This window comes from Chiloscyllium punctatum, chromosome 40 (assembly GCF_047496795.1).
Source record: "Chiloscyllium punctatum isolate Juve2018m chromosome 40, sChiPun1.3, whole genome shotgun sequence".
In the NCBI taxonomy this organism is placed as follows: domain Eukaryota; kingdom Metazoa; phylum Chordata; class Chondrichthyes; order Orectolobiformes; family Hemiscylliidae; genus Chiloscyllium; species Chiloscyllium punctatum.
Genome location: NC_092778.1, coordinates 58,265,909 through 58,293,160, shown reverse-complemented (window position 1 = coordinate 58,293,160; position 27,252 = coordinate 58,265,909). Strand labels below are relative to the sequence as shown.

Here is a 27,252-nt window from a genome sequence, read left to right as displayed (position 1 = left end):
TTCTGAAGTGCATTAGTTAGCCATTCAGTTCAATGGCAAGTAGAGATACCCTTGCCAGTGATGTCCAAAACCATTGAAAAAAAAACTTTTCTTCCATTTGAGCTCCATTTGCAACCTTTTGGATTCTCATCTATTCTCTGGTTTCTCTAGATGTCAATAGTTGTTTTATTTATAGGATGTACGCATCACTGGCTGTGCCAGCATTGATTGCCCAACCATAACTGAGCATGGATAGTATGGTTTGCTAGGCCATTTCAGAGTACACTTGGAACTTTTCCTTCCCTAAAGGATGTTTGTGGTGAAATAATCTTACTGTTTATATTTCTGTCTGCAGTTTTGATGTTTGTCTAGTTTTCTGTTTGACCCTTTGATACCCTTTAGGGGCAATGCATGTTTTGCATTTATTTCAATGAATTCTTTCAGCTTTCTTCCTGAAATATTTGTAATGTTGCGGAAAGGGGAAAGAAAACTATCATGGATGGGATCCATCTGGATTCCTTGAGGGAACTGTGTGATGATTGTTTACATCACTCAGAAGAGAATGTGATAATATTTCATTTGCCCTTAGTTTTATATCCTGTTAATTTTGCCAAAGGGCACATGCAACAGAAGTTTCTATTATTACTCAAGTCTCAAATAGAACAAACAGTCCAATCGATGAAAGCTCTCCAGTATAATAACCTGAGATGTGTTTGTCTCCTCAATAAAACCTTGGAGCCAATGGAGTTGCTCGCACAAGTGTAAACAAAATTCTCATTGTACGAACAAAAAGCTTTCTGATGACCAAAGTAGCTCTTTCACCACAATGATACTTGTAGATAAAATTTTGTCCCTATTACTAATTCGTGCTCAAACATAGTTTTGCTGTCAGAAGGCACGTTATTTGTTACTGTAAATGTTAACAAGCCAAAACTCTGATGTAAACCACTTGCCAGTTCTGGAGGCTTTATCATAATGAGATTAGACTGTAAAGCAAAATCACTCCTTTTTTCATTTGTTTTGGTATTCTGCAGTAAGATTTGATATCTAAAGACAAGCCATGTACTATGGATAGTGGAAAACCCTTTTGTTCTAATAGCCAGTTGCCACTCTCATTGGTCCTGCATTACACTCTTTTGTCATTTAATTTCTCCTGTTTAACATACAGTCACAGATCTTCCCTTCTGCCATGTCTCTCAATTGATCTACAATGGATTCTGTGGAGGATGCAGGTTTACATGCTCAAAACCACAGCCATAGGAGCAGACATAGGCTATTCAGCCCATCAAGTCTGCTACCCTATTCAGTGAGACCATGGCTGATTTAATCATCCTCGATTCCTCTTTCCTGCCTTTTCCCCACAACCTTTGATTCCCCTCCTGATTAAAATCTGTCCGGTCCCAGCCCCGACAGTCCTTTGGAGTAAAGAATTGAATGGATTCACAACCTTCCTGAGAGAAGAAATTCCTCCTCATTTCTAACGTATATGTAGTCTCATGGCCGTCCATGGGAGTCACAGTGTGAGGGGTGGTAAGGGTGCTCAGTAGCAAGGACAAAGGGGCTGCTGGCCATCCTGAATACCTTTGAACAAGGTCCCTGCCAACATTGGAACCACCCAAGCATGCCACGGAGTTGACACGTCCTGTACACTGCAACTCAAAAGCCCCACCTGACATTGGCCTATTCCAGTGGCAGGAGATGAAATCATTGAGAGACTCAGTTAAGGACCAATGGCGTAGCAAGGCTTTCCCACCCCTCAACTGCTTTGTGGGGGAGGATGGGAGGCAGTGAGTTGAAGGCTTATTCAATAACACGTCCTTCCTGCCTCTGAACACGCCAAGAGAGAAGCAGCAAAATCCTATCCATTAACTCGCTTTCTCTCACCACAGATTCTGTGTGACCTGTTAAAGTATTTCCACCTTTTTCAATCACGTGTTTCAAATACAGAGGAACCTCAATTATCCAAATGACACGGGCGGGGATTATTTTGTTTGGATAATAGAATGCCGGATAACACAGTTTAACCAATCATCAGGACCTTGCTATCTTGTCCAGATAATCCAAAATTCGGATAATCGAATGCCAGATAATCGAGGCTCCTCTGTACATTGTAAAATCCAGGAGTAGAAATGTAAAAACAAATGATCTAAATGATTTAACCTTGAAGACAAAATAACGCAGATAAAAGCAAAATAAGCTGGTGATGGAAATCTGAAACTCACCCAATCAGTCCATTGGATTAAAGTCCCAAAGATCCAAGCTATCAGAGCAGAATTTAGTTAAATTCACCCCTGGTCTGTATCCAGTAAGATTACCATAACCAAGGCAGCAGTAGCAGCACTTAAACTCTCAGCCATCTCATATCAGCATGAGATATTAGGAAGAATAGAAAACAGATGAGATATGGATTGTGTTCAGCTGTATTGACTTCCACCACTTACTGGAGAAAGTGAGGACTGCAGATGCTGGAGATCAGAACTGAAAATGTGTTGCTGGAAAAGCGCAGCAGGTCAGGCAGCATCCAAGGAACAGGAGAATCGACGTTTCGGGAAGGGCTTATGCCCGAAACGTCGATTCTCCTGTTCCTTGGATGCTGCCTGACCTGCTGCGCTTTTCCAGCAACAGATTTTCAGCTTCCACCACTTACTATTTGGGTTAAGAGGGAGGCCGGTAGCTTGGACAACATTGGGCTAAAGATGGCAGAAGTTTTTGTTTTCCATTAGCAACTGGGTTTTTAGTCAATTAAGTCCTAAACTCAGGAATAACCTGACTAAATGGAAAGAAGAAGGCTAAGAGGGTATTTGATAAGAGACATACAAGATGATCAGAGGATTAGATGGGGTAGACAGTGAAAGTTGAGGGGGCAAAACTACAAATTGAGGTGTGATAGATTTAAGACAGATGTCAGAGGCAGGTTCTTTACTCAGAGAGTGGTAAGGGGGTGGAATGCCCTACTTGCCAATGCAGTTAACTCAGCCACATTAGGGAGGTTTAAACAATCTTTGGATAAGCACATGGATAATGATGGGATAGTGTAGGGGAATGAGCCGAGAATAGTTCACAGGTCGGTGCAACATTGAGGGCTGAAGGGCCTGTTCTGTGCTGTATTGTTCTATGTTCTATGTTCTAAATGCTTAGAATGCTGGATAATCTCAACAGGTCCGATAGCACCTATGAAAAACAAATCCAAAATTACTTTTCTTCAGAATTCTACAGAGAACTTCTTTAGAGTTCTGACAGAGTCATACTGCACTCACAGCATTAACTCAGTTTTTCTCTCAGTTTTTCACTCCCCTTCAGTTGGAGTGCAGGTTCATAGCTCCTTGAAAGTGGAGTCGCAGGTAGATAGGATAGTGAAGAAGTCGTTTGGTATGCTTTCCTTTATTGGTCAGAGTATTGAGTACAGGAGTTGGGAGGTCATGTTGCGGCTGTACAGGACATTGGTTAGGCCACTTTTGGAATATTACATGCAATTCTGGTCTCCTTCCTATTGGAAGGATGTTGTGAAACTTGACAGGGTTCAGAAAGGATTTACAAGGATGTTGCCAGGGTTGGAGGGTTTGAGCTATAGGGAGAGGTTGAATAGGCTAGGGCTGTTTTCCCTGGAACGTTGGAGGCTGAGGGGTGACTTTGTAGAGGTTTATAAGATCCTAAGGGGCATGGACAGGATAAATAGTCAAAGTATTTTTCCTAGAGTAGGCGAGTCCAGAGCTAGAGGGCATAGGTTTAGGGTGAGAGGGGAAAGATATAAAAGAGACCTAACGGACAACATTTTCATGCGGAGTTTGATACGTGTATGGAATGAGCTGCCAGTGGAAGTGGTTTTGTGCTAATAATTAATACTTGACAAACCCACAATATTTCGGCAATAAAAATGAACTTGTTCCATAAAAATATTAACATTTTTGTCATAAATAGTTAATACATGCATGATGAAACTGTCAAAACAAATGTAACCATTAATATATTCGAAAGCTCTGCATGCATGTTGCACACTAACAAGTAGTGATGACATTATGTGAGATGTGTATTTTAACACATTCATCATTTGCTGGCCAAGTATCCATGGTTTAAGATCCAAGAAGTTGTATGAGGCTTGCACCCAAGAGTTAATTACCAGCCATGAAGATTGAGAGATCAATGAGAGACACTACCATGAACTGATTATATTTTATCTACAGCTTAGATGAAGTAATAGAAATTAATTCAAGTGGCATACAGGATTTTTAAAATTGATCACATACAACTTACATGTAGATGGTAGTCATGATTTGGAGATGCTGGTGTTGGACTGGGGTGTAAAAAGTTAAAAATAATGCAACACCAGGTTATAGTCCAACAGGTTTAATTGGAAGCACTAGCATTCGGAGCACTGCTCCTTCATCAGGCGGTGAAACCTGATGAAGGAGCAGTGCTCCGAATGCTAGTGCTTCCAGTTAAACCTGTTGGACTATAACCTGGTGTTGTGTGATTTTTAACTTAAGCGTAGTTGTGTTGCTCCATTATTCAAAACCACACCAATGTTTAATGTTTAAACTCATAAAATATCATGTTTAAAGCAGGAATTGAAAAAAATATAAAATAAAGTCAACAAAACATATTTGAAACATAGCATGTTTTATTATTCAAAACTCCAAGCTGGACCAGCTAATACTTGCTGTTTTCTATTCATTCCTTCCACTAATTTCTTTCAGGTTTATGATGAACGTGACCTGGAATGGCAAAGATCTCTCCTTCACACGAGATGGATACCAGGCCAACCCTAAACTTGTGGTGATTGTACTAAACAAGGAACGCACCTGGGAAAAGGTTTGTTTTGAACTGTTCCAGGGGAACAGGGTTTAGATAAGCCAGTCACCTGATCGGAGAGCAAACAGTCTACCAATGTTCAATTTTTATCATGGGACTCAGGATCCCTTTAATGATCATTTAATTGTGATGAAGTATATGCTTTCCCACACATTTACCTGGATTGTTAAGTTCAAGAATGAGAATTGGGAATCTCCACTGCCACTGTTAATGATACTGAATTGTTGATTTACAACAGGACCAGATGGTAATTGCATTTTCATTTCTTCCTCTTTCCTCTTGTTCCGATTGAGTGGTAATTTTCCCTTATTGCAAATCATTCAACTTGACAATGTGAATAAAAACACATCCAAACAGTTGTTAGGCTTTGGTCTTTAATCAGAAAGTAACACTTTAAATGGGCTGTTTTTGTCTGTGTATGTTTATGTGTTTAAACTAATTCACAGAATATGGGTGTCGCTGGCTGAGTCAGCATTTATCACCCATCTTGGTTGCCCTTGAGAAGGTAGTGAGTCAAGATTAGAGTGGTGCTGGAAAAGCACAGCAGGTCAGGGCTGATGAAGGGCTTTTGTTCAAAACGTCAATTTTCCTGCTCCTCCGATGCTGCCTGACCTGCTGTGCTTTTCCAGCACCACTCTAATCTTAACCCTAATATCCAGCATCTGCTGTACCCACTTCTGCTTTGAGAAGGTAGTGGTGAGTTGACGACTTATACCATTGTAGTCCATTTGGTGCTGTGAGAAAGGCAACTCCAAGACTTTAACCCAATGCCATTGCTGTGCTTTGGCCAGTTGAACATTTCTAATCAGAACATTTGTCACCTTCATTCTGGTTTCATACCTACAACCTTTTATTCAAATAGAAGATTAAGAAGTGTTCAGATGGTAAGTACAGTTACAATTCTACGTGATGCTTGTACTCATTTTTAAGAGGTGAGGGTTTATTACCGGGTGACTTCAACATTTTACATTTTCTCACTCTTAAATGTAGTTTTCTTGCAATTTGCTGTCCTCAACTCTTCAATTGGATTCTTATCGTGTAATGTTTGTGATTGATTGAAGTGCTCCAGAAAGTGAGGCAATATAACTTTGCCATGTGGGTGGCACGGTGGCACAGTGGTTAGCACTGCTGCCTCACAGTGCCAGAGACCCGGGTTCAATTCCCGCCTCAGGCGACTGACTGTGTGGAGTTTGCACGTTCTCCCCGTGTCTGCGTGGGTTTCCTCTGGGTGCTCCGGTTTCCTCCCACAGTCCAAAGATGTGCAGGTCAGGTGGATTGAACATGCTAAATTGCCCGTAGTGTTAGGTAAGGGGTAGATGTAGACGTAGATGTAGGGGTATGGGTGGGTTACGCTTCGGCGGGGCGGTGTGGACTTGTTGGGCCGAAGGGCCTGTTTCCATACTGTAAGTAATCTAATCTAATCTAATCTAATGTTGTATACAAATAAATGTTCTTTGTGTCTTTGCTGGCACAATTCTGGATTCAACCTGAAGACTTGCAAGCAGTCCTCCTTCCAACTACATTGCGCTGAATACATGAAGCTAACCCATAAGTAATCTGGGAAATAGATCCTACATTTCACATGGTTTCATAGTAAATTCCACTCACACAACCTTGTTGTCATGTAGGCCTCAGAGGAAATCCTCTATCACAAGTTATTACATTCAGGAAACAGTGTGATTACTTAAGTAAAGATAATTGCATGTCAAAAAAAAAGCAGCTTCTATAGTATCCTACATCAGGTACCCTTTATATTGCTGATTCAAGTTCATTGTAAATAAACAGAATGAATTTTCAGACATGTACCTACTCATGTCTTTGCATCAAGAAAAAATATTTATTTTTTAAAAAGGCACTATGTTGTTAAAACCCATCTTTAAAGATTCAGTAGAATAAACAACTTTATGTTAAAAAAAAAGGCTTATGTTCCTTGACAGCTTGACCAAGAGTGCATCAAAACAACCTGTCTAGCTGTTTTAAGCATTAGAGTCATAAAGTCATAGAGTTGTGCAGCACAGGAACAGACCCTTCGGTCCAACTCGTCCATACTGACCAGATTTACTAAACTAACCTAATCCTATTTGCCTGCATTTGGCCCATATCCCTCTAAATTCTTCCTATTCATATACCCATCCAGATGCCTTTTAAATGTTGTAATTGTACCAGCCTCCACCACTTCCTCTGGCAGCTCATTCCATACATACACCACCCTCTGTGTGAAAAAGTTGCCCCTTAGGTTCCTTTTACATCTTTCCCCTCTCACCTTTAAACCTGTGCCTTCTTATTTTGGACTCCCTACCTTGTGAGAAAAGCCTTGTCTCTTCCCCCTATCCATGCCCCTCATGATTTAATAAATCTCTATAAAGTCAGCCTCCAATGCTCCAAGGAAAACAGCCCCAGCCTATTCAGACTCTCCCTGTAGCACAAGCCCTCCAACCCTGCCAACATCCTTGTAAATCTTTTCTAAACTCTTTCAACTTCAACAGCAACTCTCCTATAGGAGACCAAAATTGAATGCAGTATTCCAAACGTATCCTAACCAATGTCCTGTACAGCCGCAGGATGACATCCCAACTTCTATACTCAATGCACTAACCAATAATGACAAGCATACCAAATGGCTTCTTCACTACCCTAACTAACATTATAAACTGATGAAATGGATGGAGCATATTGACCAAGCAGGCGTTCCACTGAATAAGGGAATAAGATCTTAACTGGCCATGGAAATTTCAAGACTTATTACTTTACTTTGAAGATACTTACATGGCACAGACAGAGTGGGTCAGAAGGCTTCCTTCGATGCTGAAAGTGGAATGGTGACATGGCATTGCTATTGCCAATGTGTTGCGGAATTAATGTGCTTTCATTCAAGAACAAAATGGGCCTATTGAGAGAGATAGCTGCTGTGATTTTGGTCATTGTCAGGTGGACTGCAAAAACACAATAGTGTCTTAAAGATCTATTGCACCGATAAAGGCTCTTTGGTCCATCGTGTCACACTGGTCTAACTATTCTAATAACAGAGAGGTTAACATAAAATTAAAGCCCTGGGCAGAAAGAGATTAGTTTTGTTGGAAGATGAACAACTGCAACATATGACTCAACCAGCCAGCAGATCCATCACTGATGCAGAATCTCTAGTAAACATATGCTCTGTACACCAAAGAGAGCTGGATTGTGTTGAAAAAATAATGAAACTAATGCTTCACTAATACAATGGGAAAATAATTCCTGTAATTTTAAGTTATGCAGTTCAGTGGTAGGTCCTTCAACATATAAAATTCCCATCTCTTCCTATGGGTTGCATTCTTTAAGATACACCTTAAAACCAATCTATTTAAGAAAAACTTTGTTCAAAAGCCGATATTTATTTACGTGCCATAGCATCAATATTTCTCTAACAATGTTCTAAATGAGCACCCTGGGACATTCCCCGATTACAAGCATTGTATAATTACTGGCTGTTATAGTTCTTGACTTGACTTGACTTAAGCTAACCCAAATAAGTGCACAAACACAGCATTAATTCATCATTTATATAGGCTTCACTATTTCTTCTTGACACCGAAAGTGTGTTTTCCTCTTCATTTGGCACTGGTGGTGATCATTTTTAATGCATTCCCAATGTCTCTACCCAATGGGAGTTGGTCAACCGAGCTAGTTCGCAATATGGAGAGACACCAACAGCATAGGTTTGATTCCTGAGGTTCAATGGCTGAGATTACCGTGAAGGTCTCTCCTTCTCAACCTCTTCCCTTGCCTGTGGTGTGGTGACTTTTGGGTTAAAGTGCCAGTCATCCTTCTCTAATGAGAGAGTGGCCCTCTGGGACGAGGGTAACTTTACTCTGCAGTCATTGGAGAAACTATATTCCCGTTGCATTGCTATGAAGCAGTAAAAATCAGATGCAGTAAAAATTCAATATACCCTCAGGAATTGATACCCCTTAATTTTTCAGGGAAATTAGGTAAAAGTTTGCTGTGACTCAGTATTCGTGTCAGTATGCAAGTATATTATATATTTTCCAACTGAACTATGAGCATAAACATAGGGACTTTTGCTGCTAAGACTCTGGTGCAAAAACTTGCTGTGTACAATATAGTGAAGAAGGCTTTTGGTATGCTTTCCTTTATTGGGCAGAGTATTGAGTACAAGAGTTGGGAGATCATGTTGCGGCTGTACAGGACATTGGTTAGGCCACATTTGGAATATTGCATGTAATTCTGGTCTCCTTCCTATCAGAAGGATGTTGTGAAACTTGACAGGGTTCAGAAAAGATTTACAAGGATGTTGCCAGGGTTGAAGGATTTGAGCGATAGGGAGAGGCTGAACGAGCTGGGGCTGTTTTCCCTGGAGCATTGGAGGCTGAGGGGTGACCTTATAGAGGTTTTTAATATCACGAGAGACATGAATAGGATAAATAGACAAAGTTTTTTCCCTGGGGGAGTCCAGAACTAGAGGGCATAGGTTTAGGGTGAGAGGGGAAAGATATAAAAGAGACCTAAGGGGCAACATTTTCATGCAGAGGGTGGTGTGTGTGTGGAATGGGCTGCCACAGGAAGTGTTGGAGGCTGGTACAATTACAACATTTAAAAGGCATCTGGATGGGTATATTAATAGGAAGGTTCAAAGTTTGTGCAAAGATTTGTAGCTCAGGTGCTCGTTGTTGTGGTTCTGTTCGCTGAGCTGGGAATTTGTGTTGCAGACGTTTCGTCCCCTGTCTAGGTGACATCCTCAGTGCTTGGGAGCCTCCTGTGAAGCGCTTCTGTGATCTTTCCTCTGGCATTTATAGTGATTTGTACCTGCCGCTTCCAGTTGTCAGTTCCAGCTGTCCGCTGTAGTGGTCGGTATATTGAGTCCAGGTCGATGTGCGTATTGATTGAATCTGTGGATGAGTGCCATGCCTCTAGGAATTCCCTGGCTGTTCTCTGTTTGACTTGTCCTATAATAGTAGTGTTGTCCCAGTCGAACTTATGTTGCTTGTCATCTGAGTGTGTGGCTACTAAGGATAGCTGGTCATGTCGTTTCATGGCTAGTTGGTGTTCATGGATGCGGATCGTTAGCTGTCTTCCTGTTATAGGACACTACTATTATTCCTGATGAAGGGCTTTTGCCCGAATGTCAATTTTACTGCTCCTCGGATGCTGCCTGAGCTGCTGTGCTCTTCCAGCACCACTAATCCAGAATCTGATTTCCAGCATCTGCAGTCATTGTTTTTACCCACTACTATTATAGGACAAGCCAAACAGAGAACAGCCAGGGAATTCCTAGAAGCATGGCACTCATCCACAGATTCAATCAATAAGCACATCGACCTGGACCCAATATACTGTCCATTGCAGCGGACAGCTGGAACTGACAACCGGAAACGGCAGATTCAAACCACTACAAATGCCGGAGCAAAGATCACAGAAGCGCTTCACAGGAGGCTCCCAAGCACTGAGGATGTCACCTAGACAGGGGACGAAACGTCTACAACACAAATTCCCAGCTCAGCAAACAGAACCACAGCAATGAATAGGAAGGGTTTGGCGGGATATGGGCCGGGTGCTAGCAGGTGGGACTAGATTGGGTTGGGATTAGATTGGGTTGGGATATCTGGTCGGCATGGATGAGTTGGACCGAAGGGTCTGTTTCTATGCTGTACATCTCTATGATTCTATAAGCTGGGACGCAGACAGTTTCAACCAAGATAAATACTTTTGATATCATCAGAAATGTTTCACATTGTTTTTGTGATTTGCTGTTACTTTACCTTGGAAGTTATTGCTGGCAAACACTAGCAGTGAAAATGTATTCAGAAGTGAGCTACAAAAAAACTCAAAGTGCTTTGCTAAAAAGCTCACAATGTTGTGTGATGTACATTTAACAGTATTTTAATATATTACAAACCATAACCAATAGCAACACAACCCAGCAGTCTCTCTGTATAATCATGCATTGTTTTCTGTGAAGGACGATGTGTCCCACAGATGATTTATCATTAATAAAATGAATTGATTTGTCATTTTCGATCGCAAACATTTGCAACCCATTTCAACCCATATTCCGAGAAAGCGAGCCATTTTTAAAAAACATAATAGTCTTTATTTTCTATCTCTGCCTTGTGAGAGGTTTTGAAGAAGTCAGATGTAGTATTAATAAGGCAGTGGGTGGTGTGTAGTATAAGAGAAATCCAAGAAAGTGTATAGTGTTTTCGGCTTGATGCATGAAATTAGTTTATATTCTTGACTGCCTCACCCAGCAATGAAATATTTTATTGAGACCACACTGGCATTATGAGAGGATTTAACTGCACTACTCACAACTTTGGTATCCTATTTGACCCCAAGATGCGCTCCAGACCATTTTTTCTATTTCTTACTAGATCTCCAAACTTCCATTTCCAGATCTCCAGACTCCACTCAAACCTTGGCTCATTTCCTGTGCAAACCCTCATCTAAGGTTCTGTCATCTTTAGACTGGTGTGTTTCAATGCAATCTTGCCAGCCTTCCATCTTTGACCCTCTGTAAACCATGGGATCTCGAAGTCTGCTGCCTGGATCCTAGCTCACAGCCAAAGTCGTTCACTCATCACAACTCTGTTAATTTACCAACAATTCATTCCGTTTTAGCAAACTCTCAAACTTCAAGTTCGCATTCTTGATATGAATCCTCCATGCCCTCTCTCCTTCCTCAGTCCATCACCTCCTCCAGGCCTGGAAACTAGTAAGATCCTTGCACTACTTCAATATTGGTACATCTCAAACTTCAATCTCCCCACCAGTGGAGGAGATGCCATCAGACGTCGAAGCTGTATGCACTGACACTCCCTCCCAAACATCTTTCTATCTCTCTTTCCTTCTTAAAGTTGCTGCTTAAAATGTCTTTGACTCTTCGACATAATCAGTAATTTGTCCTGATACCTTATTCAGTGGCTTGGTATTGAATTTTGTTTGGTAACAGTTCTGTAATGTGCTTTGGGCTACTTTACTCCTTTAAAGGCATTATAGAAATGTAAGTTGCTGTTGAGCTCAAATCAAAAGTTTGTTCCCCCTTTCTGAACCTGTTCCAGGATTGCATTCCGCTGATGTTGTGTTTGCTAGGAGCTCTGCAATGTGGTTACACAAGATGAAAGAAGTCTAAAGATTATATCAAGGTCCTGCCTTTGCAAATCAGAGCTGAAAGATCTTATCGTAAGATGTGGAGGCAAATTATTAGAATTTGATAATGTACCTGTCAAGCTGCTTCCTTTGTCTGTAGTCATAGATATTTTGTTCTCCCTAAGCATCAGACCTTTCTAGTGGAACAGGCAGAATAAGGGAGAACATGAGAACTTGGGGGGAAATATGCAATACCAATGGGGCATTGAAGCAGAAGGATCTAATGAGGGGCCTAAGGGAGTTGCAGCTTCAACACAAATGTGAGGCCTTGTTAAATTTATGACCTTCAAGGGAATCCTTTGTATTGCATGAGTCAGGATGACCCAATGGGTTACAATGGCCATGAGAACATAAAAGATATTTTATCATTCCCAAGTCAATATCCTTTCCTTTAATTCCACTGTTAACAGTAAAGTTAAATGTAAGTATAAAACATAATTTATTCTTGTATTAATTTTCCTTTATAAATTTGTGAAGCACTAAAGACAGAGTAGTTGTTGTGATTTCATTCATTACTTATATTGCAGTTCATGACACATTCATATTTCATCCCGTGGAAATTAAATCATTGGAACAAAAATCAAAATCAAAACAAAAACAAATTACACATGCTTAATATCTGAACTAGAAACAGATAATGCTGGAAATATTCAGCGAGTCATTAAATCATATAGCTTTATAAAATCATTCAACCAATCATAACCAATCAGATTCTGGAAGAAGTATCTGATTAATCCCACTTTCCTGCCTTTCTTTCTCTATTCACTTGCTGTTCTTTTTTTGATCAAGTTTTTATTCAACTCTCTTTTGAAAGCTACCATTCAATCTCCTTCCATCATCCTATCAGGCTGTGCTTAATATCTTACTGAAATTAAAAAATGTTTACCTTCTGGCTGTTTTGCCAATTACCTTTGTTTCCTCAGATTACTGATTCTCTTGCTGATAGTTTCTGCCTGTTTATTCCATCAATACAGTTCTTAATCTTGAAACAATTATGTATTAAGCTTTTTGAAAAAGAATGATCACAACTTCCATAGTCATCTCATAAAATGTGGTGTCTGGACAGGACACAATACTACCTCCCAAGGCCTAATTGGTGATTCTTAAACTTTAGTATACCTTCCCTGCTTTGTACTTTGTGCGTGTATTAATAAAGCCAAGGATCCCAAATGTCTTTTTATTTATGTGACCTACCCATCTGTGTAGAATTGTATTTGTGAATTCACTGGTCCATTTGCTTCCAACCACTTTAAAAATTGTATAATTTAGTTTACATTATTTGGAGATGCCGGTGTTGGACTGGGGTGTACAAAGTTAAAAATCGCACAACACCAGCTTATAGTCCAACAGGTTTAATTGGAAGCACACTAGCTTTCGGAGCGACGCTCCTTCATCAGGTGACAGAGGAGCGTCGCTCCGAAAGCTAGTATGCTTCCAATTAAACCTGTTGGACTATAACCTGATATTGTGTGATTTTTAACTTAGTTTACATTGCCTCTTTTCATTTTTCCTTCTGAAGTTTAAAGTTCTCAGACAGCTTTCCTTTGCAAGTCCATCAGCAGCTGAAAAGAGTGAAATGTGGTTACCATTTTCCATACAAACATTTAATCAGACTTATTCTGAATAGGATTCCATGCTGATTAGTATTTGAAATCCATTTCACTTGCATAGTATTTTTAGATTTTGTTGTATACTTCCAGTGTGTTCAGTTTTTCTTCCAATGTATCACAGTCCAAAGACACACAGGTTAGATGGATGGGGGAGCTGGGGCTGGGTGGGATGCTCTCTGGTGGATCGGTGCAGAATTATTGGCCATTAGAAAGATAGAAATGATGATTAAAAAAATAACTATTCTTCATGTTTTTGAAAAGCTTTTCTGAAAAGACATTTAAAATGAAAAGAAGTCTTAAGATTAGTGTCATATTGCCTGCAGACAGGATGAAATGTTACTTGTTAAACGGCATTGTTGCTGTTTGTGGAAATTACATTACTATTATGTTAGAGCTAGCCCTCAGTGTAAAGCTGTGAATTGATATGTACCTTTACAAATAATGAATAATTATGATTGAGTTCTCATTTTATTCATCTGCTGTTTGACCAGAATTTCTATAAATAGATTGCATATACACAGTAATAGCAAGTGTTAACTCAAATAAATATTCACGTCCTTAGCAAATGAGTTGAAAGGAGTCTGGGTGCCGTGATGGCACAGTGGTTAGCATACTGCCTCATAGTGCCAGCAACCTAGGTTTGATTTCAACCTGGTTTGTGCAGACTTTGTATATTCTCGTCTGTCTGTTTGGGTTACCTTTGGGTGCTCTGGTTTCCTCCCACAGTCCAAAGGTGTTCAGATTAGGTGATTGGCCATGCTAAATTGCCCATAGTGTTCAGGGATCTGCTTCAGGGGTTTTCTCCTGAATTCTAGACATGCACCACTTTGCAATCACAGGCTGAGTTCTTTGCTACAGCAGCATGAAATGGGAATTAGCTTTATTTCCAGTCAGAAATAGCATGCCTCCATTTGAAAATTGATTTCAGATGTTTGCATGGCAAAGCTTTTAATTTGAATGAAGATTCGTTTTCTATCTACTCAGAACCAGTGGGATTGGAACTGGGGAGGGTAAGGTGAAATATGAGGACCACTTATTACAGATCCCACACAGTCATCATTGAGGCCACTGGCTACACCGAAGAGAGCTGTGTGAAGCCTTCCATTTCACCAGAGGGATGTGAGATGTCACAGGGGCAGCCCTTCACTTCATCGATGCCAATCTGGATCTAATACTGTAAATGTCGGCCTCAAGGGAGAGGTGTTGCCCTTCACGGCCACTGCATCCAAAATCTGATATTAACTCACCGCCCCAACCCCTCCCCCCTCCCCCATTGCCGTCTGGAGGTTCTCCTTGGCAGCTTTGCCTGCCAATGCCAAGGGATGCTGCTGCCCCCATTCAAAGACTTGGTACTGTGTGACCATTCTCCTTCTCTGAAAAGCCAACAGAAGCCCCTACCAACTACCTGGTTCCCCTTCTCCCCATCGACTGTCCTGAAACTGAAGTGACAGCCTTTGTTAACCATAGGGTGCTGCCCGCTCTTTACCCACAGTCTTTCAGCTGTCTAGCGTCCAACCTACCCTTCTAAAGGTTTAAACTGCACCGTGACAAGATCTTCCCAAGCTTTTAAATGATGTCAGTTGGCACAAGTACAGGATTCCTGTTTAAATGAAAAATTACTCAACACCGGGTTATAGTCCAACAGGTTTATTTGGAAGCACTAGCTTTTGGAGCGCTGTTCTTTCATCAGGTGGTTGTATGAAGTAGCAGCTCTCCGAAAGCTAGTGCTTCCAAATAAACCTATTGGACTATAACCTGGTGTTGCGTGATTTTTAACTTTGTCCATCCCAGTCCAACACTGGCACATCCAAATCAGGATTCCTGTTGTTTTCTCTCCCCCTCACCTCTGCGTTCATCTTGGGGAGTAAAGGGTGAGGGAATCCAAACATTTTGAGCCTAGATTCTTTTTCTTGTGGCAAATAGCTTACATGTGAAACAAACACAGAGAATGCTGGAGAAACTCAGCAGGTCTGGCTGCATCTATGGAGACAGTGACTGAGTTGATGTTTCTAGGCTGGTGTGACTTCTTTGGAAAGCCAGTACAGCAGGGTCTGAGATTTTCCAGCATCCTCTGTGCTTGCTTTACATTTCCAGCATCTGCAGGCAAGGTGGATACTTTCTAATGGATCTTTTCAGACCTGTTATGACAAACCTCTGGAATGCTGGGACTTAAACCTGGACCTGCTGACTCAGAGGTAGAGACACTGCCACTGTGCCACACATGTCCCCAAAGATGATGTTGTAAGGCGATAGAAAGAGTCACTAAGTTGCAGCTTGATGGGAGTTACAGTTTGACTGCAAGTTGTCACTTAAGAAAATGGTTTGAAACTAATTTGTATTGCCATGTGGATAAAGGAGTGACAATGCATCATGCTTGGTTCAATGTGGAGACAACAGAGATTGTTGTATGACCTGACAAGTTAGGGCTACACATGAGATAGGTGGCTTGAGATTCCTTGCTAGATCATGTTGCCTGTGAACCAATTCCTCTTTTACTGCTTGAGCAAGTCTACATAACCCTATTGTTTCTCATCATTTGTCTATGCATAATCCAACAGGGGAAAGGAAGGCACATAATCAAGTTGTTTGATATTCAATGCAAAATTGAATATTTATCTATGCTAGTAAAACAAAAAAAAACAAAGAAGGTTTTTCAAGCCTGTTCTGCAGAAGGGTCACTGGATCTGAAATGTTAACTCAGCTTTCTCTCCACAGATTCTGCCAGACCTGCTGAGTTTTCCCAGCAATTTCTGTTCTTGTTTCTTGTTTCATTTAGCTGTGCCATCAGCTTTCTAAAAACTTCACATTGTACCACAAACCTGTGGGCTTTGTTTCAATGAGAATGGCCTGTTATTAGGTCATTTGGTGCTTTTAATGATGCATCGCTCCTTGAAACATGCCACAAACCAGTGACACAGCATTGCCAAATTGTACTATTCATTGGGAAGGGAGACAAGTTGCTGGTTAAGTGATGCTTTGCAAATGGAGATTGATCCAGATATGTTACAGTTGAGGACTGTGAACAGCCAATGACAGCACTGTCCCTATGTTGTAGTTAGGCTCCAGGGCATTGCAGTCAAAGCTCTGCTGCTAGCTCCCTGAAGAATTACAGCAAACTAAGGCAGGCCTTCCTCTGTCATTTGCGGTGCCACATCTTCTGATACCTGCTGATGTTACTCGTTCTCTTCTTTCATCTTGTTCCACTTCAATTCAGGAAACTATTCACGCAAGTCACAAAATGGAGCAAAAACAAAAGAAGGCTGTAGGTTGTCTTTGTGTTGAACCTCTGGAGATGGGAGAGATATTAAATGAATATTTCATGTCAGTTTTTACTGTGGAGAAGGAAATGGAGGCTAGAGAACTCAGGGAAATAAATATTGATGTTTTGAAAACAGTTCGAATTACAGAAGTGGAAGTACTGAAGGTTTTAGAAAATATAAAGGTGGATAAATCTCCAGGATCTGATTTAGTGTTTCCCAGGAAGTTGTGGGGAGTTAGGGAAGAAGTTGCAGCGTCCCCCGCAGAAATATTTGAGTCATCTATAACCATGGGTGAGGTGCCAGAGGGCTGGAGAGTAGCTAATATTGTGTCTTTACTTAAGAAAGGCTGTAAGAAGAAGCCTGGGAACTATAGACCAGTGAGTCTGACATCAGTGGTGGGTAGGTTGTAGGAGGTGTTTCTCATCGCTAGGATTAACATGCATTTGGAGAGGCAAGAACTGATTAGGGATAGTTAGCATGATTTTGTGTGAGGGAAATCGTGCCTCACAAACTTGATTGAGATTTTTGATGAAGTAACCAAAAAGATTAATGAGGGCAGAGCAGTAGAATTGGTTACTTAGACTTTAGTAAATCCTTTGATAAGGTTCCACATGGTAGACTAAGTAATAAAGTTAGATCACATGGAATTTAGGGTAAAGTTGCCAAATGGATACATAATTGACTTTATGGTAGGAGACAGAGAGTGGAGGGTTGTTTTTCAGAGTGGAGGGCCGTGACAAGCAGCGTTCCACAGCGATCATTACTGAGACCACATTCGTTTGTCATTTTTATAAAAGATTTTGACAAGAAGATAGCAGGCATGGTTAGTTAGTTTGTGCATGATACCAAAATTGGTTGTATCGTGGGCAGTGAAGAAGATTATCTAAAATTACAAAGAGATCTCCATCAATTGGGTCAATGGGCTGAGGAATGGCAAATGGAGTTTAATTTGGATAAATATGAGGTCTTGCATTTTGGTAAAACAAACAAGGGCAGGGCTTAATGATAGAGTCCTGGGTGGTGTCATTGAACAGAGAGAACTAGGGGTTCAGGTACATAGGTCTTTGAAATTTGCATCACAGGGAGGTAGGGTGGTTAAGAAGGCATTTACCAGGCCTACCTTCACTGCTCAGACCTTTGAGTTTAAGAGTTGGGATGCAATCTTGTGGTTCTACAGAACATGGGGAGATCTTTTTTGGAATATGGTATGCAGTTCTGTTATAGGAAGGAAGTTATTCAGCTTGGGAGGGTTCAGAATCCAGGATGTTGCCAGGAATGGAGAGTTTGAATTACAAGGAGAGGATGGATAGACTGGGACTTCTTTCCCTGGAATGTCAGAGATTGAAGGGTAACTTTTTAGCAGTTTAGAAAATCAAGAGAGGTATAGATAAGGTGAATGACAGGTGTCTTTTCCCTAAGGTGTGGGATTTCAAGATGAAGGGGCTTATTTTTAAAGTGTGAGGAAAAAGGTTTATACAAGACATGAGGGGCACGTGTTTTACACAGAGTGTGATTAGTGTGTGGAATGAACTGCCAGAGAAAGTAGTACATTTACAACATTTAAAAGACATTTGGATAATTACGTGAATAGGAAACGTTTGAAGGGATTTGGACCAAAAACACAGGCAGATGATACTAGTTTAGTTTGGGAACATGGTTGATGTGGATTAGTTGGACCAAAGGGTCTGTTTCCATGTTTTATGACTGTATGAGTCTACTAAGCTGGGTTAAGCATTTCTTCATCAATCTGGAACTTTAATAAGATTAAGGCATGGCAATGGTAACTCATAAAATGCTGCTGGCTATGGAATTCAACCCAATAGGAAATGGGCACATGGCCTTCTGTCTGTGTTGTGTGATTCTGTTGCACACCTGCTTTTCTTGGAACACGTTAAAACTACACCATAACTCAATCCTCGACTTTTTATCAGTCTTATGGGCCACAGAAAAATGCTGATCGTCTATTTTATTTAAAGCACACCCTCAACCCAAAAAGACAGCACATTCTCTTTTAAAAAGTGTTTTTGGTGCCTCCATTCATTTCAATGGCATCCTGGATTGCTTTAATCTAAGGACCTGATATGATATCTTTGTATCTTAACATTCAAATGCTCAACACATTTATCATGAATTCAAATCTCTCTCAGTCGTTTATGTGATAATGTGGCTATCTTCAATGATTGAACAACTCTGAGAAGATTGTGAGGATTCCAATTTCAGAAAAATTGCTTCAACAAAATACAAATGTAAGGCTTGAAAGGCAGCTTTAAGCATATTGTCAGTAAACTGTTGCATTCCTGATTAGGTTGAATGAAGCTATCTAATGAATCTGGTTGTGAAATGACTAACTTAATATCAGAGTTGGCACAGGCTAATGAGACTGTAATCTCCTTGCAGCCATGAGGAATGCATATAAGTAATGAGTTTAGACAGTCTCAATTGACAGTATCTTTAAAGTTGCATTTTCTATTGTACAAGGACAATACTCTTGATTTTTTTGCACATTCCCTATAATGTTCAATTTCTCACTTTAAGGAAGTAGATTTTTCCAGATTGAATAGCTATCAGAAGGATAAGATTGCATTTGTCATAGGCAGAATTCTAACAACCAACGATGTTCAGTGCCATTCACCAGTAACTGTTGCTGAAGCAGTCTGTGTCCATGTGCAACAAAGTCTGGGCAACATTGAGGCTTGGGCTGATAAGTGCAAGTAACATTGGCACCACATGCATGTCAGGGAATAATCAATTGTGAAAAGAATCTATCTCCCCTCGGCATTCAATGGCATTGCCTTTGCTGAATACCCCACTAACAATATCTAGAGATATAGTGATGAATAGAAATTGACATGAACCAGGCACATATTTACCACCAGAAATGGCAGAATAGATCAGAGACTGGACATTCTGTGTTGAGTAACTCAATTCCTAGCTTTCCAAAGTCTGTCTACTGTCTACAAGTCAGGATTGCGATGGATCTCCACTTGCCTGAATGAGTGCAGTGCCAACTATATTGAAAAAGCAACCCACTTGAGTGGTATCAACTTACACATTCACTCCCGACACCAGCAACAATGGAGACAGAAGTGCATATCATAATATGATGCATATCACATCAAGCCTTCTTCAATAGAACCTTCTAAATCCATGACCTTGACTTGGACCCCAGTCTGTCTTGAGATGTAAGGACAGGGACAAGCAGATGCATGAAGTACCACCACCTACAAATTCTCCTCCAAGCCATACACCATTTTGACTTGGAAGTATTAGCATGGTTCCTTCATTGTTGCTGAGCTGAAATTGTGGAACTCTGCTCTGTACTGTGGGTATATCTCTAACAGTTGACTGCCACAGTTCAAGGTAGCAGCTCACCACCACCTTCTCAAGGACAACTAAGAGCAGCTAACAAAAGCTGGACTTGTTAACAATGTCCCCCTCCCATAACTCCATGTAACTCAAGACTTGGATAAAAACTTCCTTGTTACTATTGAGCAATACATTCTACTGGACTTGAACTTGATTAATATGCATGATTTAACTCACTGTGATATTTCTGCAAACTAAAGGAATATGATCAAGATCTATGTCCTTTCTGAAGTACTTGGAACTTGCAGACCAGGCAGCATCTTAGGCAATCAGAGTTGACTTTCCAACCTCACTCTCAATAAAGTTGTTGAATAATGAGAGGCATATACTTGTTTAAGTTTTTCACAGCGTATAGTTCACACACTTCTCTTAAAGTTTTATTTTTGTGTTAAAGCTATTGAAATATGAATAGGTTACTGTGCAGAATAATGAAACTCCAGTGTTATAGTTTATAGAATATTCAGTCACATCTAATCCATTGCCCCCACACAGTAGTCAATGTGGTTTGTCTCAATGGAGTGAATAGTAGTGACACATTTGATCCTTTTGCTCTAGTTGTTAACCTTAACCACTCCTTGTGTGGCTGAAAGGAATTAATATTGTATATTTGCTGTGCTAAGCTATGATATGAATAATATCCTTATCAAACATTTCCTTTCCTTTTTCATACGTGTCTGTGGAAAAGCCCTTGCTTGACCATGATAGAGTCATAGATCTGTATAGCATGGAAACAGATCTTTCGCTTCAACTCGCCCATGCTGAAGAGATATTCTAAATTAATACCCTTCCTATTCATATTCCTATCCAGATGCCTTTTAACTGTTGTAACTGTACCCGGCTCCACCACTCCCCCTAACAGTTCATTCCATACACGCACCACCCTCTGTGTGAAAAAGTTGCCTCTTAGGTCCCTTTAAATCTTTTCCCCTCTCACCCTCAACCTATGTCCTCTACTTTTGGTGCCTGCTAGCCAGGGGAAAATACCTTTATTCTGCAAAAGGTCTTAAACCTGCTCACTGATTTGAAAAGACCATCGATGCATTCCGCATTCTAGATGCATTCTAGAGCAATTTCAATAGCTCTAGTATTAAAAAAAGACTTGCCAATCAAGTGCAATTTTGGACAAATGGATTTCCTGCTGCAAAATCTGCTCGGAATCCTTGATGGAAAATCAAGGGTAATCAAAGGAGGTCTCTATCCTGTATGGTCCCTGTAGAAGTGGCATTGATTTCACCCTTCAATACTTGCATAAGTCGTGGTATTCAGAGAGAATCCTCAGATTACTTTGGGAAGATTGGGTGTGTGTGTGTGTGTGTGGAGGTGCATGTCTGATTGAAAGCCAGAACGATTCTAGATAAATGAAGTACATTATCACTTTATTCTCCATCTTGGTTTCTCTAGGATCACAGTATTTACTCTTATATAGGCTTCACCTTCTGATTACCGCACTCAGATAATGTGCGACTTTCAGAATGGTGTGCAACCTCCATCATCATGGCTATCAAAACTGAAAGAGCAATATATGAAATCTGATGGCAATTCAATTTATGCTGAATTGCTCTTGTGATTTAGAGAGACTTTTGTTTGGAGACAAACCAGATATTGTCTCTCTCGAAATAAAAATACTTATTTGTTCTTATATATTTCATATAAATGCAGGATGTTTTTTTCTCTGTCTCACCAAAACATAACTCTGAATTAAAAGTATTGAATTCTGAAAAAGAAAAGACACAGATAGATGAATTTGATTGTTGCTGGATTGCTAAAGAAGTGCGTGTGCAAATTAAACGGCAGGACATCTCAAAATGGGTTAAGCCACAGAAATACTTTACTGAGTAGAAATAAACTATTGCAATTTATTGAAATATGACAAGCAGCCACAGCAAGATCACACAAACAACAAGGATAGAAATGAAAATGGAAAGATCTGAGGATGCTGTAAATCATAAATAAAAACAGAAATTGCTGGAAAACTCAGCAGGTCTGGTAGCATCTGTGGAAAGAAATCAGAGTTAACGTTTTGGGTTGAATGACTCTTCCTTGGAACCCTGAGATAGAAATAACCAAGTTGCCTCTTATGAAGGGCTTTTGCCCGAAACGTCGACTCTCCTGCTCCTCAGATGCTGGTTGACCAGCTGTGCTTTTCCAGCACCACACTCTCGACTCTAATCTCCAGCATCTGCAGTCCTCACTTTTGCCTGGATTGTGTCTTATGCTGATCTTGGTTGAGGGTGTGTTCTTGGTGAGTATGCTGTGAAAACCCGTCCTACCCTTATTTTTCAGAAGATGGCGTGGATCTTAGATTAACAACTCAATCAAAAGCCATCACCTCTGAAAGAACACCACCACTCCAATATTGCAGAAAGAAATCGCACTCTCTTAGATGCTCACATCTCCATCCAGGAAATTGAATTCCCAACCTTCTACTTTAGAATGAAGTCACAGTCATTGAGCTAAAGCTAAGACTACTTCTGAAAAATGCTTGTTAAGTGCCATGCAATTTGACTCTGTGCTTCTCAGCTGTCAGGTACTGCAGAGCCAGTCTTCATTTCCTGCTGCAAGCTAGGCTTTAGCATCTGTGAGTCGTTCACTTAGTCAAATTGTCTCATTTGCTAAATACATTGTGTGGAATGATTATTCAGTGATTATGGGTATAATCGATGATAAGTTTATTTTATTGTCCCTTTGTGCTCATATAAACTGGACAAGTGTTATCTGCAGAACATAAATTTATGTGGCATGGGATCAACACTATTGTTATCGTGTTTGCTCTGCTTGGTCTTGAAAATATCAATTTCTTGAAAACACCACAGAGAAAAATAACCATGCACATCATCAAAAGAAGGTCATTGTTGAGTGAGATAGCACACATAACAAACATAATCCTAATGAGTGTGATTTGCATCGGAATGAACTGCTACTGGGAGAAATCCTTGAACAATGTTCCTTATTAAGTCACTACTGTTAATTTGAATATTAGGAGTGCAGTTGAAATATTCTTGTGAAGAACTATTGACATGATTAAATGTATCATGTGAAATACCTCAAGGGTGATATTTCCTTTCTTCAAAATAAATTACTTGTGGACAGAGAGCTATATTTCTGGTAGGCATCATTTAATGGTTTTGGCACCAGATGGTGCTTAATGTTTACCAATTAAATGGAGATCACCAAAATGTGCTTTTGCAGTATTGTTTTGGTGCCGATAAATCAGGATGGAAGAACGAAACAAAAGTAAATATTTTGAGTGCTTTTTTTAAAAGCATGAACATAAATTTAATATTATACATTAAAATTTGTGTATCAGTAAAAATAAAATTAGACTAAGTTCCCTGCCAGTTACCTTTTTACTGGACCTCTTGTTTTAGTGAGCAGCTGAAAGTAAATCAGAACAGTAAATGGAGTACTACAAATGGAGTATACAATTAGCAGCTACACATTTTGTTGCTGTGTTTGTGTCTTGCAGCCTTTTCCTGTGAAGGAGATTTTTTTTCAAAATGTAATGGATGGTTCAGTTGTGCTGTAAATACAATGGAATGTGTGTTACCAATGCCAAGCTAAGGCAGCACCATGAACAAATGACCACAGATACACCTACAGCACACTTACCAGGATAAAAACACCAAGAGAGTTTTGACGGGCGTATTTTGGAATACTGCATTCAGCACCGGTCTCCCTCCAATAGGAAAGGTGTTGTTAAACTTGAAAGAGTTCAGAAAAGGTTTACAAGAATGTTGCCGGGTTGGAGAGTTTGAGCCATACGGAGAGGCTGATTAGACTGGGGTTATTTTCTGTGGAGGGTCGGAGGCTGAGGGGTGACCTGATAGAAGTTATAACATCATGTGGGGTATGGAGAGGGAGAATAGTCAAGGATTTTTCCTCAAGGTAGGGAAGTCCAAAGCTCAACGGCATAGGTTTAGTGTGAGAGGGGAAAGATTTAAAAGGGCCCTAAGGGACAGAGGTTGGTGCATGTATGGAACGAACTGACAGAGGAAGCAGTGGAGGCTGATACAATTACAACATTTAAAAGGCATCTGGATGGGTATATGAATAGGAAGGGTTTAGGGGGATATGGGCCAAATGCTGGCAAATGGGACAAGATTAGGTTGGGATATCTAGTCGGCACGGACAAGTTGGACCAAAGGGTCTGTTTCCGTGCTGTACATCTCTATGACTCTATGACTCCATTAGATGTGAAACTTTACTTACATTTTAGAATGACTTCCGTAATGAGATGAATACATGTTTTTGTTTATGATATTGAATGGGACTACATTCAAATGCCAGCATTTTAAATATTGATCGGAGGCCTTTGTTATTAGTAAATATTTTCCATGGCTGATACTGAGCAGTCATTTCTTTGTATGAATATCATCAGAAATGAGTAGTTGTTTCTGTTGACTGGTTTCCCCTGCATTGTGGAAGGTATGAGGGTGAAGTCGTAAAGTCCTACTGGACCATAGCGAGAGATGATTGGAGGTGGTTGAACCTGAGGATTTCCACGCTTCAGGTGAGGGGCGAATTTGAGAAGGAAAGGCCTTCCCAGTAATCTTGGCCAGTGTTGGAATTGAATCCATACTATTGGTATAACTCTGCATTACAAACCAGCCAACTGAATGAACCCATCCCCACTATGGATAGCAGCTGATTGTACGGCAAATCCAAAGGAACTTGGCAATTTTGTGGATTAGTGTGCACTGTTCCACCTAGTGATGCCATTTTATGAATACTGTCGAACTGGATAGGTGTCTAAGGCCTCAATTGAGATTTAGCCCCAGTTTGAGGCTGAATAATTCTTCAGTAATTTTTGTATGTCTTTTGATTCACATTGAAATTACACATTGGGCAGATGTTAATCTGGTGATCTGGAACAAGCTGGGAGATAGCTGGAACCAGGATAAAGGCTGCCTACCCAACTCACTGAAGGGAGATAAGGTTAAAGGTGATCTTTCTGCTCAGAGACGAATTAAGGCCCTTGAATGGCTAATGGATGAGCACCATAGAACATAGAACAATACAGCACAGAACAGGCCCTTCAGCCCTCGATGTTGTGCCAACCTGTGAGCCAATCTAAGCCCATCCCCATACACTATCCCATCATCATCAATGTGCTTATCCAAGGATTGTTTAAATGCCCTTAATGTGGCTGAATTAACTACATTGACATTCCACACCCTTACCACTCTCTGAGTAAAAGACCAGCCTTTGACATCTCCTCAATTTGTAGCTATGCCCCCTCGTACAAGCTGATGTCATTATCCTAGGAAAAAGACTTTCACTGTCTACCCTATCTAATCCTCTGATCATCTTGTATGTCTCTATCAAAACCCCTCTTAGTCTTCATCTCTCCAATGAGAATAGACCCAAGTCTCTCAGCCTTTCCTCATAAGACCTTCCCTCCAGACCAGGCAACACTCTGGTAAATCTCCTCTGCACCCTTTCCAATGCTTCCACACCCTTCCTGTAATGGGGCGACCAGAACTGTACACAATATTCCAAGTGCAGCCGCACCAGTGTTTTGTATAGTTGCAGCATGACATTACGGCTCCGGATCTCAATCCCTCTATCAATGAAACCTAACACATTGTATGCCTTCTTAACAGTACTATCAACCTGGGTGGCAACTTTCAGGGATCTGTGTACATGGACTCCAAGATCCCTTTGCATACCAAGAATCTTTCCATTGACCTAGTACTCTGCCTTCCTGTTATTCTTCCCAAAGTGAATCACCTCACATTTATCTGCATTGAACTCCATTTGCCACCTCTCAGCCCAATTCTGCAGTTTATCCAAGTCCCCCTGAAACCTGCAACATTCTTCCACATTGTCCACTACTTCATCGACTTTACTGTCATCTGCAAACTTAATAACCTACGTCCAAGTCATTTATAAAACTGACAAATAGCAGTGGTCCCAAAACAAATCCTTTTGGAACACCACTAGTATCTGGACTCCAGGCTGAATATTTTCCATCGACCACCACTCGCCTTCTTTCAGAAAGCCAGTTTCTAATCCAAACTGCTAAATCACCCTCAATTCCATGCCTCTGCATTTTCTCCATCAGCCTATCATGTGGAACCTTATCAAAGGCTTTACTGAAGTCCATGTACACCACGTCAACTTCCCTACCCTCATCTACATGCTTGGTCACCTTCTCAAAAAAAGACATCACCTGCCGGTGATGAAACCATGTTGACTATCTGCAATCAAATTGTTGCTTGCTCGATGATTATAAATCCTATCTCTTATAATCCTTTGCAAAACTTTTCCTACAACAGATGTAAGGCCCACTGTTTTATAATTACCTGAGTCATCTCTACTGCCCTTCTTGAACAAGGGCACAACATTTGCAATGCTCCAGTCCTCTGGTACTAAACCTGAACACAATGATGACTCAAAGATCAAGGCCAAAGTGTCCAACATCTCCTCCCCTAGCTTCCCAGAGAATCCTCGGAAAAATCCCTTCTGGCACAGGGGACTTGTCTATTTTCAATCCTTTTAGAATTGATAACACCTCTTCCTTACTAACCTCGATCCTTTCTAGTCTAATATCCTGTTTCTCATTCTTCTCCTCTACAATATTCTCCTATTCCTGAGTGAAAACAGGTGAGAAATATTTATTTAGCATCTCCACAGGGTCCACATACAATTTCCTACTTCTGTCTTTGACTGGCCCTATTCCTACCCTAGTCATCCTTTTATTCCTCACATACCTATAGAAAGCTTTAGGGTTCTCCTTTATTCTTCCTGCTAAAGACTGCTTATCTCCGCTCCTTGCTCTTCTTAACTCTCTCTTTAAATTCTTCCTAGCTAATCTGTAACTCCCCATCGCTTCATCTGAACCATCTCGTCTCAATGTCACATAAGCCTCTTTCTTCTGCTTAACAAGAGATGCAATTTTTTTAGTAAACCACGGTTCCCTTATCTTATCACTTCCTCCCTGCCTGACGGGGACATACCTATCAAGGACACACAATATCTGTTCCTTAAACCAGCTCCACATTTCGATTGTCTCCTTCCCCTGCATTTTACTACTCCTTTCTATGCAATCTAAGTCTTGCCAAATCGCGTTATAATTGCCCTTC

At 40.6% G+C, this 27,252-nt stretch overlaps 1 protein-coding gene across 6 annotated transcripts in view; it reads left to right on the top strand.

Moving 5' to 3' along the window:
* grin2aa (glutamate receptor, ionotropic, N-methyl D-aspartate 2A, a) overlaps positions 1-27,252 on the top strand; it is a 304,643-nt gene that overhangs the window by 152,813 nt on the left and 124,578 nt on the right. For all 6 annotated transcript variants that reach the window (XM_072559998.1, XM_072559997.1, XM_072560002.1 and 3 more), the window contains exon 5: positions 4,674-4,788. In XM_072559998.1, the coding sequence (XP_072416099.1) occupies positions 4,674-4,788 (115 nt within the window). The remainder of the gene's footprint in view (positions 1-4,673; positions 4,789-27,252) is intronic.